This window comes from Peromyscus eremicus, chromosome 13 (genome assembly GCF_949786415.1).
Source record: "Peromyscus eremicus chromosome 13, PerEre_H2_v1, whole genome shotgun sequence".
NCBI classification, from domain to species: Eukaryota; Metazoa; Chordata; class Mammalia; order Rodentia; family Cricetidae; genus Peromyscus; species Peromyscus eremicus.
The window spans coordinates 47,764,492-47,780,268 of NC_081429.1; the positions used below are offsets into that span (position 1 = coordinate 47,764,492).

The window sequence follows — 15,777 nt, forward strand, 5'->3', positions numbered from 1 at the left end:
GGTGTTGCAGAAACACAGTATTGAATATTTATCCTGGGGCCAAAGGAAATGGGCAGTGGGTAAAGAAAAGCACTTGCTGTCTGGCCTACTGACCTGCCTGCCTTTGATCCTCAGAAGCTGCATGGAGGAAAGAGGGCACCGACTCCCTGGAGTTGTCCTCTGGCCTCCACGGGGTTGTTGTCCTGTGGCTTGTACTTGTGCATGCGCACACATGGAATTAAGACGACAGATTAACGTTCAAAAGAACAAAAATTACCCGGGTTGTTAGAACACTTCCAATGAATTTTGCATTTTTCCTTCTTTAGCTTCAGCCAGACCAAGTTGAAGGAGGTGGAGCCAGCAGCATGCAGCGGAACAGTGAAGGGTGAACAGTGCTCCAACAAGGCCCTTCCTTTCACCAGACATTGTTTCCAGCGTATCCTTTTTAACTACATTAAGCAGGCATTGGTGGTACTAACTCCTTTGGGGCTGTGTGCTTTTTTTGTTTTGTTTTTGAATTCACTCATAGACCAGGCTGGCTTGGAACTCACAGAGATCCCTCTGCCTAACACCCGCCCCCACCCTCCACCCCCATTAAAGGCATGCACCACTAACCACCTGGCCTGAGGCTGTGTGTCAGACCATGTGGGTGCTGGGAATTGAACCCAGTTCTTCTGGAAGATCAGCCAGTGCTCCTAACCGCTGAGCCATCTCTCCAGCCCTGGGGCTGTGTGCTGTGTGCCTTTAACCCCATGGGTCCTCCACATGCTAGGCAGCTGCTCTCCCACTGTGCTTCATTTTCAAGTCAAGTGAGTGCTCCCTGCCACGCTTCTTTTTGAGATAGAGTTTCACTGTAGAGTTGAGGTTGGTCTCCAACTCTTGAGTCTCCTGCCTCAGTGTCCTCACTGCTGAGACTCCAGGTATACATCACTACCGTGTCTGGGAGAAAAAAAGAAACTTGTGAAATAAAAACTATTCCGTGTTTGGACTAATGTTTACATAGTTTCTAACTTTCAGAGTCCTGAGTTTTTCTCTAGCTCTGTCCTCGAGCTTGCTTTTAAACTTGTCTGTACTTCACTTTCACTACACTGAGTTTGGAAAGGAGAGGCTCACGGGTGCATCAGCGTGTGCTCCTTGGTTGTCTCACAGAGGGAGAGAGGACTGGGACCTGAGCCGGAGCTGAGGCCTCGGACTTCTGCACAGAGCGGCAAAGCGGGTTCTGCTAATGGCTGCTCTTGAGGTATTTCTGGTGGGTTTTTTTTGGTTTTAGGTTTTTCGAGGCAGGGTTTCTCTGTGTAGTTTTGGTGCTTGTCCTGGAACTCACTTGGTAGCCTAGGCTGGCCTCGAACTCACAGAGATCCATCTGGCTCTGCCTCCCAAGTGCTGGGATTAAGGGCGTGCACCTGGCACTCTGTTTTTTGTTTTATTTATTTATTTAGAGGTAGGGTTTTAGTAGCCAGTTGCCCTTGAACTCAGTGTAAAGTATTTTCTTTTTTCTTACCTTTATGTGTGTTCTGTGGCTTGAACTGAAGTCGGCAGGCTTGCAGAGAAAGCCTTACCCACTGAGCCATCTCACTTGGCCAAAACTCTCATTTTTATTAAATATTTTAAACTGAGTAGCATTTAAAATACTTAACTTTTGTTTTCTTCAGACAGGGTCTTGCTATATAGCCCTAGTTGCTGGTGAACTTGTGGTGGTCTTTCCTCAACCTCCCGAGTGCTGAGGTTACAGGCTTGTGTCAACACATCCAGCTAAAAATATTTCCTATTAGCAGTACTCTACTTTACAATCTTCATTTTGTATTAATGTATTTGAGATATCGTGAATTAGGTTATAGCCTCGCTGTGTCACTACGTAACCCTGGCTAGCCTGAAACTTGATTCAACCGCCAGATACTGGGATTACTCATCTGCAGTGGTGTCCCCGGATGGGTGTGCATCTCTTTCCTTCCTTCCTTCCTTCCTCCTTAGAAACAATGTCTCATCATGTCCCCCAGGTGGGCGTCACATTCTCAGGCTCAGTTTTTGCCCCCTTTCTACCCTTTACATTGTGTCTCCATAGGCTCTTCTGTAGCAGTTTATATATAATAAGTATAAGCCAAAGGGGAAACACAAATGGACTTTCTAAACAGAAAATAAGTCTTTTTATTTATTTATTTTTATTTGTATTGTACCGGAAATTGAATGGAGGGCCTCATATATGCTTCTAACATGACCTACTAACAAGCCCTGCCCTCAGCTCAGAAACTAGAGCTTGTAATAGTTCATTGGCAAAGAGGATGGACTTTTCTTTTGTCTCTTTTCTCTTTTCTTTCTTATTTTTTTGGGGGGTGGTGGTGGTCTTCTGAGGTAGTCTTACTCTACAGTCATGAGTTTAAGGCTGGCTTAGGCTACATTGCAAGACCTTGTCTAAGAAACAAATGGAACAAAACAAAAGGCCGTAGGCGTTCCAGTTTTCAATAGGGCTTTGATTTCAAATTAGTTTTGTCATTAATTTGTGAGTTTGATTTTGATCCTGGCAATTTGAACTGAAAAATTCAACCTTAGACAGGTGGGTTTTTTTTTTTTTATTTAAATTCTAATTTTCCTTGGTGAGTATCCTAGGAAGAAGTTTTCTTTTTAAATGCTGGTTTTGGGGGCTGGAGAGATGGCTCATCAGTTAAGAGCACTTATTACTTATTCTTCCGAAGGACCTGATTTCAGTTCCCAGAGTCCACATGGTAGCTTACAACCGTCCATTCCTATTTTGGGATTGACATCTAGACATTCAGGCAAAACACTCACACACAGATAAAATAAAATACCTAGAAAAATTAAGTGCTGGTTTCAGAACAATGGTTTTAGTGGGAATTTTAGGAGCCTGTTAACAAGAAAATGATCTTGTTTATTCAAATTACAGAAATTAGTTCAGAATGGCCATTAAGGAGACGTGCCTGAGAGCCTGCTAGCTGAGTAGACTCCTTCAGAAGTGTCAGTTAATAAATAATGATGATATCGTCACTGTTATCATTTTCCCTGTTAGCAGTTGGATGGGTACATTCACTTTATAGACAGTACAGTTCCTGCTAATAAAACACAGGTAGGGGAAGTAGCAGCCGTTATCCAGACACCGAAGAGTTAAATGGTCTCAGTGTGCTTCCTCCTTGACTGCCAACCCCAGACATCCTCTTGAACGGCTCTCAGCAGCTGTTCTCCAGCTGTACGGCCAAGTTTGCAGATGGACAGCAGTGCCCTGTACCAGTGTTTGACATCACACACCAGACGCCCCTGTGTGAAGAACATGCCAAAAAAATGGTGAGTTCTGCCGTCGGGGCTCTCAGCCCGTTAATGCCTATTCCTGCTGGGAAATGAAAGCAGTGAGATTTATATGTGATAATGAGATATATATATATATATCGTTAAGGAAGTACTGTAAAAACTGATGTTTTTTTCTCTTTTAAAATGTTTTATTTTTTGGGAATTTCGCATATGCATAAAAGGTATTGTGACATTTTCACCCACCAATCTTTCCTCTAACTTCTCCCAGATCCCCCCACCACCACCACTTCCCACCCCTTCCCAGCTTTGTGTGTGGTGTTTTGTTTTGTTTTGTTTTTGAGACAGGCTGCCACAGAACTCACTGTACAGATGATACTGACTTTGAATTCCCAGACATCCACTAAGTTCTGTTTGTGCTGCCTATATACGCACGGTGTCGGGCCAGCCACCGGAGCGTGGTCACCTAGGGAGGACCACACCCTTAAAGAGAACCGACCAACCCCAGAAGTCATCAACTGTCAGTCACTCCCCTGTCCTGCTGGAATATTTTCTTTTTCAGTTTCAAGAGGTCCCATTTATTGTTTTTTTAGAAGCATAAATATTTATTTGTAACAAAGGAGTTTGTGTACAGTGTTGAAAATCTACAACTTCTTAAAACAGTGATTTTAATACTTGAAACTCTGTGCTGTGTTGCCATTGACTAAAAAATTTCAAAATGTTGTGTTGACCTTTTGAATTTGAGACCCTTTTTATAACAAAACCAAACCCCCACTGTTTGAGGAAATTTTTAGTAAAGTTTGAATGTTTCTAATCCAGAACTCCCAAATCTATAAGGTTCTAAGATGACATATGACACCCAAAAAGTACAGGTTTTGGAGCCTCCCAGATTTTGGTTTTAAGATTCCTGGAGTAAGGATTCCCACATGCAAATTCTGTGCAAATATTAAAAAACTATAAAACATCTGTGCTCCCTCAGTGTTTCAGATGAAAAATACTAAGCCTGTAATTACTTAGGTAAGACACTTTTTAAAATCACCTGCCCATATTCCCTGTCTCTCTCTCACACACACACACACATAATAAAGACACATTTTCTGATACACAGCAGATTTCTCAAGCTCAGTTTTGCTTTTTATACACAGTTCTGGGAATGATCTGGATATTTAATAAATTCAGGCAAAATACCAAGCTTTTCTATAATTTTATTGAACTTAATCATTGCTTTTGTTAATGCTGGCATCGTGAATCCTAATTAACATGGAATAATTTGGAGAAGAGACACATTTGGTTAGTCAAATATTTGAATTATGTAACTATTTACAATGGGTTTGTTTTGGGGCGAAGTTAGCTTAGTAGTTGCATACTTGCCTGTCATGAACAAGATTCTGGGTTTAGGCCAGAATAGAAAACAGAAAGCAAACCCCTCCGAGTTGGGTTAGCTTATTTCCACCCATCAAGCAGATACTGTAAGATCCTGTGCCGGGTACCTGCTGTACCACAAGGCCGAGGAAGTGCCTCGTGTTCTGAGCACACTGCAGTTCCGTGGGTGCTGCAGTACCATGGACTGGGAGGCTGGTTTGTGGTTCTGGCTTTGTCACTAGCTAAAGGTACAGTTAAGTGGAGAAGCCACCTTCCTAGTCTGTTCCCTTGGTAACATATTGGCTTTACCAAGAACTTTTGTGTTTAGTTCCTTGTTAGCATCATGTTTTGAAAAATTTGAATACTAAACTTCATGTAGAAGTGTTGAATTCATTTCCTATTTAATTAAGATATATTTAAAGTGTGCACACTTTTTCTTAGTTTATTCAGGCTTTATGTGAATGAAGGATACTTTCGTGTGTGTGTGTGTGTGTGTGTGTGTGTGTGTGTGTGTGTGTGTTTCTTCATTTTGTTTAGCCAGGGTCTCACTCTGAATTCAAGCCAGTCTAGAACTCATGAGTTATGTGCCCCAGCCACCTGAGTACTAAAATTACCAGTGTGAGAGCCACCACACCCTACTTCCTGTATGCTTTTGTGTATGTGTACCTGTTTGTGTGTGTGCACTGGCACGCGTAGATGCCAGATTGATGTTAGGTGTCTGCCAGTTCTTCTCGCCTTGTTTTTTGAGACAGCTTCTCTTACTGAGCCGTGAGCTCACTGCTTGGCTTAACTGGCTGCCTGGCCAGCTCTGGAGATGAGCGTGTCTCTGCCTCCCTGGTGCTGGGATTGTAGAAGCCTGGTGCTGGGCCCAGCTCTGTATGGGGGTGCTGGCAGTCTGAACCTGGGTCCTCATGCTTGAGCAGTGCAATACCAAGCAGGCCATTTCCCTAGGCCTCTGTGTGCTTTTGAACCCTCTTGTGGACCTTGGTTGATGATTCCATAGATCCTTGTTGAAGGGGCCTGCAGCTTTCATAGCAGGGTAGGACCCAGCTCTTTATGTTGACGTCATTCCCACGTGGGCTTTTTTTTTGGCTGGTGGTGGAGGTTTGAGATAGTATCTTCTGTATCCCAGGCTAGCCTTGATCTTGGCATATGGCTGAGGATGACAATAAAGTTTTGGTCTTCCAGCCTCCACCTCCTAAGCGCTGGGATGACAGGCACACATCACGCCTGGGCTCCTGCATCAGCAAACACTCTGCCATATCTTCAGCACTGGTTTTAAAAATAAATCTGTGAGTTAAGAGTCTATACTTATGCCAGGCAGTGCTGGCACACACCTTTAATCCCAGCCCTCAGGAGGCAGAGGCAGGGGGATCTCTTTGAATTCTAAGCCAGCCTGATCTACAGAGCTAGTTCCAAGACAGCCAGGGCTACACAGAAAAGCCCTGTCTCGAAAAACCAAACCAAACAAACAAAACTACAACAAACCAAGTCTACACTTAGGTTTCCATGAAGTATTCCTTTCAGAATTCTTGATTTTGTTTGATGTGTGTAGGTAATGCCGTCTGTGACCATCATCTGGCTGACTGCAACTCTTCAGATGGCAGCAGTTATAGAACACTCCTCAGCTGCAGGGGCAGCAAAACGTACATCTTAGAATTTCTGGAACACAGTGTCTTAGTTCAGGTAGCTGTCACAAAGTACTAGAGGAACTAAATGCAAAAGGCTGGCTTACAAACAACAGAGACTCACCTCACACACTTAGCAGACGCTGGGACTCCAAGGACAGAGTGTGAAGAATAAATGATGGGAGTGTAGACTTGGGATGCCATGGGATTCGCTCTCTTTTTTCCTTCTCATTTCTTTATTTGCTTGGCGTGTGTGCACGTGTGTGGGCACACGGGACAGCTTGCAGAAGTGGATGCTTCCACCATGTGGGTCCTAGGGAAAGTGCCTTTTTGTACCAGGCTGTCTCTTGGCCCACCAACCAGCTCCCAAATCATGACACAGAGATTTATTATTAGTTACCAATGCCCGACTTTATCTGTTGCTTGTCCCACTAGTTCTTATAACTTAATTTAACCTTTTTGTCTTCATGCACATTTTGCCTCGGGACTTTTTGCCTTTCTTTCATACTGTGTGTCCTATTCACTCTGAGTTTGGCTGGCTGGTGGCTGCCTGGCCCCGGGTGTCTCCCTCTCTTTCTCTCTCTTCTCCTCTAGAGCCTGGATTCCTCCTCCTACTTATTATCTCTGCCTGCCAGCCCCACCTGTCCCTCTGCTGTCTAGCTATTGACCCTTCAACTTTTTATTGGACCAATCAGTTGCCTTAGGCAGGCAGAGCAACACATCTTTACATCGTTAAACAAACGCAGCAATAAACAAGTGTAACACATCTTTGTCTAGTTAAAGTAATATTCCACAACACCCTTCACCCACTAAGCCCTCTGGCTTTTCCCCATGGGGTTTGATTCTGGTTTGCAGAGAGGGCCCAGCTAGCCCCTCTCTTGTGTCACTTTTCTGTGAGCAGTCATTCTATTTCATGAGGCCTCTAGTGACTGAAGGCCCTATTTCCTGATAGCATCTCACGGAGGCTTAGGAACTCAACAAACTAACTCTGGGGTGGCACAGATATCAAATCTGTCCCGGATGATGGAGTTAAGGACACTAAAAGCTGAGAGTGAGCTGAATTGTCAGTTTCTGATTGCTTAGCAGCTCCCTTCCCTTGCCTCTTCACTCACAGCTTTTGTATAGCCTTGTCCTTATTTTCCTCTTTGTTACCGTGTTCCTGCCCATAGGCATTTCTTAGAGGACTCTACGGTGCCATGGATTCCCTAAGTCTGCACCTAGAAACCCACATCTCAAACTGTATGCAGGCCAGAATAAACCCTTGACTCCCCTTCTGAATTTGCAGCTTCTCTTGTATCAGTTAATGAAGGAATGTGGGCCATGCACCCCAGCATATTTTCAAGTGCGGTCTAACAAATTTGTAGGCCATGGGTCAAATTGCAAATTCAAAAGGATGGACAACCACTGAACTAATGGTAATTGTCACTTAACAGTCAACCCAACTAGACCCTTAGAGGTGTTTTAGTTCCATATTCCCTTTAACCTCACCACATCTAAGGAGCTTTCAAATAAGAGTTCTCTATTGGAGCTGAGGGTGTAACTCAGTGTGCTTAGCATGTGTGAAGCCTTGGGTTCACTTCCCAGCAGCAAAACACAACTCATCCAAATTCAGGGCTGCAGGTAGCTCAGTGGCCAAGAGCACGCACTTCGCAGTCACAAGACTGGAGTTCTGCACCCACAGAACAAGCTGGGCACCTCCCAGATGCCTGGAACCAGCTCCTAGAGATCCAATACTCTTCTGACCTTTGTAGATGTATCCAACCGTCTTATTAAATAAGAAACACAGAGCCGATTCAGAGAAGAAAGCCAAGAGGTCAGAGCTAAGAGCCTTACCCTTCCTGCTTCAGCGATCCTCTTCAGCCAAGAGAGCTCTCTGAAAAAGACCTACTTCCTGTGTGTTTATCTTTATATAGTCTTTCTGTTCTGCCTTCTCATTGGTTGTAAACCCAAACACATGACTGCCACATCACTGCCTTTCTGTAGAGACTTCCAGGTCTTCTATGGTTGGGATTGAGTTTAAAGGTGTGTGTCTCCAATGCTGGCTGTATCCTTGAACACACAGAGATCTACCTAGCTCTGTCTACCAAGTGCTGGGATTAAAGGTGTGCATCACCACTGCCACGCTCTTGCTATGGCTCTAATAGCTCTGACCCCCAGGCCACTTTATTAACATACAATTAAAATCACATTTCAGTACAAATAAAATACCACCATAGACCTTGGCATGTGCACATACCTGCGCACACATGTACATACATTCATGTAGATGTACACACAAATAAATAAATAATGGAATAAGCCTTAGAAAAGAAGACTTTCAGTTTGAAGAGCCTTTGCTTTTTACTTATTTTATTGACTGTGGAGACGGTCCTCTGAAGGGAACCCCGACCTGTTCATCGCTACACGCCCACCAGGCTGGCTCATCTTGTAACATGCCTGTTGTGCCTTCTCCTCAAAAGTGACTCCTGGATGGGAAAAGAGTCCCATTGTCTATTCAAGTTTAAAATTGAGATGTTCAGAATCATACATGCTGTAGCCCATCTGCTTCCCAGTTTATGTGTACGCTTTTCTTGTTTGTGCTATTTTCTTTGGCCTAGATGATGCTCTCATCCATCCATGTCTTTTAAGATGTACTGTTGTTCACTTTCTGTGTGTTGTGTTTATGTGTCCTTGATGTCTCCCCAGGGGAAGAGGAAGTTCCTGGAGAGCGTGCACTATCATAGCGTCTTGTGTGTTTGATGCCGTTTCTGGAAATCAAACCTCGACTTGCGCATACCAGATAGCGTTCCACCATTACACTATACCCCTAGCCCTCAAAATGTCTTTAAGTGGATGGAGTGTGTGTGTGTGTGTGTGTGTGTGTGTGTGTGTAAGAGAGAGAGGTGAATTAAGTTAATTTTTTGTACACTTATTGTGCATAGCTTTAGGCATTATATAGACAATTAAGAGAAATTTTTTAATAGTTAAGTTTTTCCAGATAATCTCAGTTTTTTTAGAAAATTATTTTTATGTGTATGAATGTTTTGCCTGCATGTATGTATGTGGACTACATGTGTGCTTCATGCCTGTAGAGGCTAGGAGAGGGTGTCAAGTTCCTTGGGATTGGAGTTACGGACAGTTGTGAGCTGACGTGGGTGCTGGGAATGGGACCCCCGTCCTCTGGAAGAGCAGACAGTTCTCTTAACCACTGAGACTTGTCTTCAGCCCAATTTTAACTTGTACACAAATATTATTAGTGTAATAATGTGATGTTTCAATATTACACAATATTTAAATTAGGTAAAACAGATCTTACAAATACTTAAGAAAGACTTTTTCTTTCCAAAACAGGGTCTTGTGTTGACCTTGAATTTCTGACCCTCCTACCACCACCTGCCAAGTGTCTGGATTACTGGCATTCGCCACCAGAGCTGATTAAGTGGTGCTAGGGATCCGCCTCAGGGCCCTGCACATGCCAAGCAGGCACTGTACCTGCTTAGCTACATCCCAGCTCCTCATTGCTCTGGGGTAAAAATTTAAGCTTTCTTCTAGTTTTGAAACGTTTAGAGACTTGCCAACTTCTAACCACCTTGTTGTGCACAGACGTATCAGGAATGAAGGGTGGAGTAGGTTTGAAAGAAATCTTCTGTTCATTTCAAAGGATAATTTCTTGAGAGGAGATAACTCCCGTAAAGTTCAGCACCAGCAACAGAGGAAACCTAGGAAAAAAACGAAGCCCCCTGCACTTACCAAAAAACACAAGAAGAAGAGACGGCGTGGACCTCGTCGACCCCAGAAACCAATTCCCCCTGCAGTGCCCCAAGGGAACCTCAGCATGCCCACCAGCGTCTCACTGCCAGTGGAGGCCTCGCAGATCCGGTCAGTGGGGCAGTGGGGTTGTTTTCCTCTGTGCGGTGTGGCCACAGTCCTACCCTGGGACTGTCATAGACAGACTTAGCAGTGGCTGGCCAAGTCTGCAGTACACATCCATCAGTGTCCTCAGATGCTGACATTGAGAATGTAATCGTATACTCTCAAGGTTTTTCTGTCTTAACAGAAATTATACACAGTATAATAGAAGTACTTAGAAATATGTTTTAAAAGTTTGGCAGACTTAAACATTTTGATCAGATGAATTTCAGCTCAATCTTGCCCATTTATTTCATTTTAAGGTTATTTACCTTGATCAGATTTGAAATTTTGCTAAAATTTCAAATTTTGCTAAAATATATAGATATACTAAGTGGTGATTCATTCCACTAATTTGAAGTGAACTATGATCTGGTAATGATCATCTCAGGGTAAAGGCTGTGGGAATTTGTGACTATATGTAGTGAGGTGTGTCTTTCTGCAGCATTTCAAATTTCCTTCTCATAAAGTGAGGAGAGATCTTTATTTATTCATTGAGACGGTCTCATGTATTCCTAGACATCCCCACTCCACGGAGCTGCAGGTGACCTAAACTTCTGACTCTCTGGCCCTGGGTCCCCAAGTATGGGGACTGCAGGCATGTGTCACCTGCAGCTTTGGGAGGGGTTGCTTTCTGTTCCTGTCCCCATGTGTACTGAGTGTCTGGAGAACCTGCGGTACACAGCGAGGGGAGGGGGAAGCTGGACTAGCCACACTGTCTTTGCAGTAGCCCTTCCACGCCAGAGCTGAGTGCCGACGAGTTGCCGGACGACATTGCCAACGAGATCAGCGACATTCCGCATGACTTAGAGTTGAACCACGAAGACTTTGCGGATGTCCTGCCACGGCTGCCTGATGACTTACAAGATTTTGATTTTTTTGAAGGTATGGTCAATGTGTTACTTAAGGAACTGATTTAGAAATGGTTCCCAAGAAGGGAAATAAGTTTTATTTTATTTTTGGCTTTTGAGACAGGCTCTTAACCATATTGAATCCACAATGCTCCTGTCTCAGCTCTGGAGCCCTGAGATTATACCCAGTATCACCAAATCATCCTAGAGATACTAATAACTTTAATTGTTATTGCTGAGTGCTGTATGGTGCATGTGTAGGTTTGCACAGCCTGCATGGTGTGGAGGGCAGAGGGTAGCTGGGGTGCATTATCTTCTCCACCTTTCCAGGGGCTCCGGGTTAGACGGAGGCTGTGGGGCCTGTGGGGCGTGGACCCTTACCCACTGAGCCATTTATTGGCCAGTTTATTACTAATTTTTTTAATAAAATAGCCTTTTGCAGTGTATCTGTATAAAATGTCTGTCACTATAAATAGAAAAAAATCACTAAAGTTGTTTTCAGATGGTGAGAAATACATAATTTATTTAATCATATTATATTCTTAGTAGATTTATACTTTAATAGCTATGTAATTTTGTTCCATTAAAATGAATAATTTTCCCTAATGTTTGGACAGTGCCATTCAACATACCAGTTCATTAAAATACTTTACAGCTTGTCCTGTCTTTGGAGCCAGGCCTGGTGGTGCACGCCTGTAAACCAGCAAGTCCTGGAATTAAAGGTGTGCGCCGCCATGCCTGGCCAAGGAGGAAGACTAAAGAGTGTCAAACATACTGTGAATTGAAGAGGATTGAAGAGGTGGTTGAGAGCACTTGCCGCTTTTGGGAAGGATGTCCTCCGCAGGTTGCTCACAACCACCTCTTACTCCAGCCCCCAGAGATCTGACACCCCCTCTGGACACCACAGGTATTGCACTCACTTGACAGCAGACAGACATAGATCCCTATGAACACATAATTAGAAAGCACAAATCTTAAAAAAAAAAAAAGAAAAGAAAAGAAAGGTAGCTTATGAAAGAAACTGAGTGCTTACCATACATGCATGGATTCTGTGTTCTCACCTCTAGCTGGAAGAATGTAGGTGTAGACCAAATAATATAAACCTGTCTTGTTCTATACTGCCTTCATTTTTTTATGTTAATGGTATTAATATCATTTTAGGTGAAAAATAATGTATAATTAAATGGACATTCAGTTTTAAATTGGCAACCATGTAGAGTCCTAAGAATTCAACATTATGAGGGCTGGAGAGAATGCTCAGTGGTAAGAGTATCTGCATTCTTCCAGAGGACCTGAATTTAATTCATAGAACCTATACTGGGCAACTTACTATTGCTTGTAACTCCAGCTCCAAGATCTAACACCTCGGCCTCCACAGATACCCACATTCATGTGGCAGAAGTTCACACAGGCACGCACACCTACTCAAAAGTAAACACAAAAAGAATTCAACAGAGCCAGGCTTGATGGCACACGCCTTTAATCTCAGCACTTGGGAGACAGAGACAGATCAATCTCTATGAGTTTGAGGTCAGCCTGGTCTATAAGTTTTAGGCCAGTCAAGGCTACATAGTGAAATCATGTCTAAAAAATGAACCAACCAAAAAAAACATTTCATATGGTAGGTTTCTGAGACTAAATAAATTAAAGATGGTAATTGAAATTCCAAGAGAGCTGACATTTGAGGCCTGTCCTGCAGATCAGTATTTCACTTTTTCTTTCTAATTCCATTATAAGAAACTTTTTCGCCAGGTGGTGGTGGAGCACGCCTTTAATTCCCACACTCAGGAAGCATAAGCAGATGGATCTCTGTGAATTAGAGGCCAGTCTGGTCTAGAGAGAGTTCCAGGGCAGCCAGAGCTACACAGAGAAACCCTGTCTCAAAAAAGAAACTTTTTTCTTTTCACAAAGGACTTTTTTGTTGTTGTTGTTTTTCCTGAGACAGGGTTTCACTATGCAGCCCTAGCTGGCCAGGAACTAAACCAGGCTGACCTAGAACTCACAGAGATCCACTGGCCTCTGCCATCTAAATTCTGGGATTAAAGGTGTGTGCCACCAGGCCTGGCAAGGAGGACTCTTTTGTGGTAGGATGGTGTTTAAAAGACTGAAATGTGTGACTTTTGCTGTGTGAGTCAGCTATGAGCTCCCACTGACGCTGCCGGCTTTGGATCATGCAGGAAAGAATGGAGACCTCCTCCCGACCACCGAAGAAGCCGAGGAGCTTGAGCGGGCCTTGCAGGCTGTGACTTCTCTCGAGTGCCTGAGTACAATTGGGGTCCTTACCCAGTCAGACGGAGTGCCAGTTCAGGGGTTGTCAGATAGAGGGATGGGGGTGTTCTCCGGGGGGACCGATGCTTCGGGAATCCAGTCCTTGAGCCGAGAAGTGAACACGGACCTAGGGGAGCTACTGAATGGACGTATAGTACACGATAGCTTTTCTAGTCTGGACCTGGACGAGAACCTGCTCCGCTCTGCTTCTCTGTCTAACCCACCTACACCCCTGGCAGGGCAGATCCAGGGGCAGTTCTCTGCCCCAGCCAGCGTTGGCCTTACTTCTGCCACTCTGCTCAGCCAGAGTGCACTTGGGGAGAGAGCCTTCCCAGGACAGTTTCATGGACTTCATGATGGCAGCCATGCCTCCCAGAGGCCACATCCTGCCCAGCTGCTGAGCAAGGCAGATGACCTAATCACCTCACGACAGCAATACAGCAGTGATCATTCACACTCCTCACCCCATGGAAGCCATTATGATAGCGAGCACGTGCCGTCGCCCTACAGTGACCATATCACCTCTCCCCACACATCTTACTCTGGTGATACTATGGCAGCTACCTTTTCAGCAGAGATGCCCATCATGGCACAGCACTTGCTCCCCAGCCAGCTTGAGGTGCCACTTGGAGGAGTGGTCAACCCCAGAACTCACTGGGGGAGTCTCCCCGTCAACCTTGGCGACCCCTCTGCATTCAGCAACCTCCTTGGCGCGGATGGACACCTTCTTTCCACTTCCCTCTCCACGCCACCCACCACGTCCAACTCAGAGACCACACAGCCTGCCTTCGCCACCGTTACCCCAAGCAGTTCCAGTGTGCTTCCGGGGTTACCGCAGACCAGCTTCAGTGGCATGGGGCCTTCCGCTGAACTGATGGCCTCCACCTCTCCCAAGCATCAACTCCCGCAGTTCAGCGCAGCCTTCGGCCACCAGCTGAGTTCTCACAGTGGCATTCCTAAGGACCTGCAGCCCAGCCACAGCTCGATAGCCCCTCCTACAGGCTTCACAGTAACAGGTGCCACGGCTACAAGTACCAATAATGCATCTCCCCCTTTCCCCACCCCTAACTGAGTCTGTGTGCTTGCAGGCAGGTGGAACCTGGCGTTTTCTATGTGTTTCCTCTTTTGCACCCCCTCCTCTTTTCCTGCAGAAGATTTAAAAATAAAAGTGGGGATTAGCGGGACTCCCCCTTCCCAGTCAACAAGCGGCCGTGCAGTGGACCTTGCGTCAGTGTTCACATGTGCTCCTTAGCACTGGTGCTCATTCCCTCCTGGCGGGTCCTCGCGGCCTGGCGGTTTTCTCTGGTGGCTCAGCACAGTGACTGGATAGGTTGATTTTTTTTTTTTTTTTCAGCAAGTCCTAGAAGTGGAAGATACCTCAGATTACCAGTGCCCTTTACTATTTCCTAGTGTTCAGATCAATGCTTTCCATTCTCTAGCCAGGTTTTTCCATAGGTTGTTCTAGATAGAGTGGCCCTAGTGAGATCCTGTGTAGCGGGTGGTGTGTGGAGGCCAATCGGAGCTCTGACTCAGCACCAGCTGCCCAACACCACAGTGAGGCCTGGATGCTGTTCCTAATCGTGATGTGGCTAACCGGAAAGAAAACCGTCTCTTGACTGCCTGTGAGTGCGTGTTCACCCCGTGTGTGTTTTGTGCAGTGCAGGAAGTAGCTGTCATGCTATTTTTTTTTTCTTTTTACTCCCAGAATAAGCTTATGGCCCTTTTTTCCCTCCTGCTGTTTCATACCTAGTAAGGTTGGTTTGTCCTTCCTTCCTCCTGAGTTGACTAAAGCATCCTGAATTGGGAGGAGGTGGTCTGGCACAGCCCTTTCTTGCTAAAGATCAGCCCGTGAAGAAAGGAGCCACACAAGGCGGAATTCACATCAGTGATGGGGAGTGCCATGGCGACTAACCGTGCGTGGCCACAGGGCTGCTCAGGGGTGGGGCCTCAAAGTCACTTTGCCTTTTCCATGTGTATTTGTTTCAGAATCCCTCACTCACGGAATACATTTGCAAGTTGTAATTGAAGAAAATATTTTGATGTGAAAAAGCAGGCTGGACCAGCTAGGTTTGAAAGATGACATCTGTGACCTGGTCGGTCTGTCATTCGCTCCTAGTTTTTACATGTTTACAGTTGTGATTCTTTGGTGAGATTTGTGAACTGTTGAGGACACGTGTAGAATCCATGTATCAGTTGTGAAGTGACGTGTAATATCGGAAGGACACACATTTTAAAGTTTCTTTCAAAGCAGAATATGGAAATTAGACATAAATTTGATTTACCTTAGGTACTTTTAAAATAATTTAAGTACTTAAGGTGAAGTAAATTTGGAAATTCTTTTAAATTACCAAGGGTTTAGGGTAAAATCTTATTGGTTAGTGCAGTAAGTTGGTGACTATGAAGTGATGTGTGGGGTTTCTTCTTGCCTGCCTTCCCCTCCCGAGAATGGTAGAGCTTCACTTTCTACTCTGTTTTGCTGAGGTTTCACTGTCCTTCGGATACCATTGGGGATTCATCCCTGAGTTCAACCTAATTTCCATATGTAT

General features: G+C 44.7%; 1 protein-coding gene across 2 annotated transcripts in view; it reads left to right on the plus strand.

The window, feature by feature from the left end:
• The window catches only part of Ino80d (INO80 complex subunit D), a 61,173-nt gene extending 46,604 nt beyond the window's left edge, over positions 1 to 14,569 (plus strand). For both annotated transcript variants that reach the window (XM_059277902.1, XM_059277903.1), the window contains 5 exons: positions 306 to 415; positions 3,140 to 3,273; positions 9,865 to 10,082; positions 10,840 to 10,997; positions 13,141 to 14,569. In XM_059277902.1, coding sequence (XP_059133885.1) covers positions 306 to 415; positions 3,140 to 3,273; positions 9,865 to 10,082; positions 10,840 to 10,997; positions 13,141 to 14,303 — 1,783 coding nt within the window. In that variant the 3' untranslated portion in view covers positions 14,304 to 14,569. The remainder of the gene's footprint in view (positions 1 to 305; positions 416 to 3,139; positions 3,274 to 9,864; positions 10,083 to 10,839; positions 10,998 to 13,140) is intronic.
• The last annotated feature ends 1,208 nt before the right edge of the window (positions 14,570 to 15,777 follow it).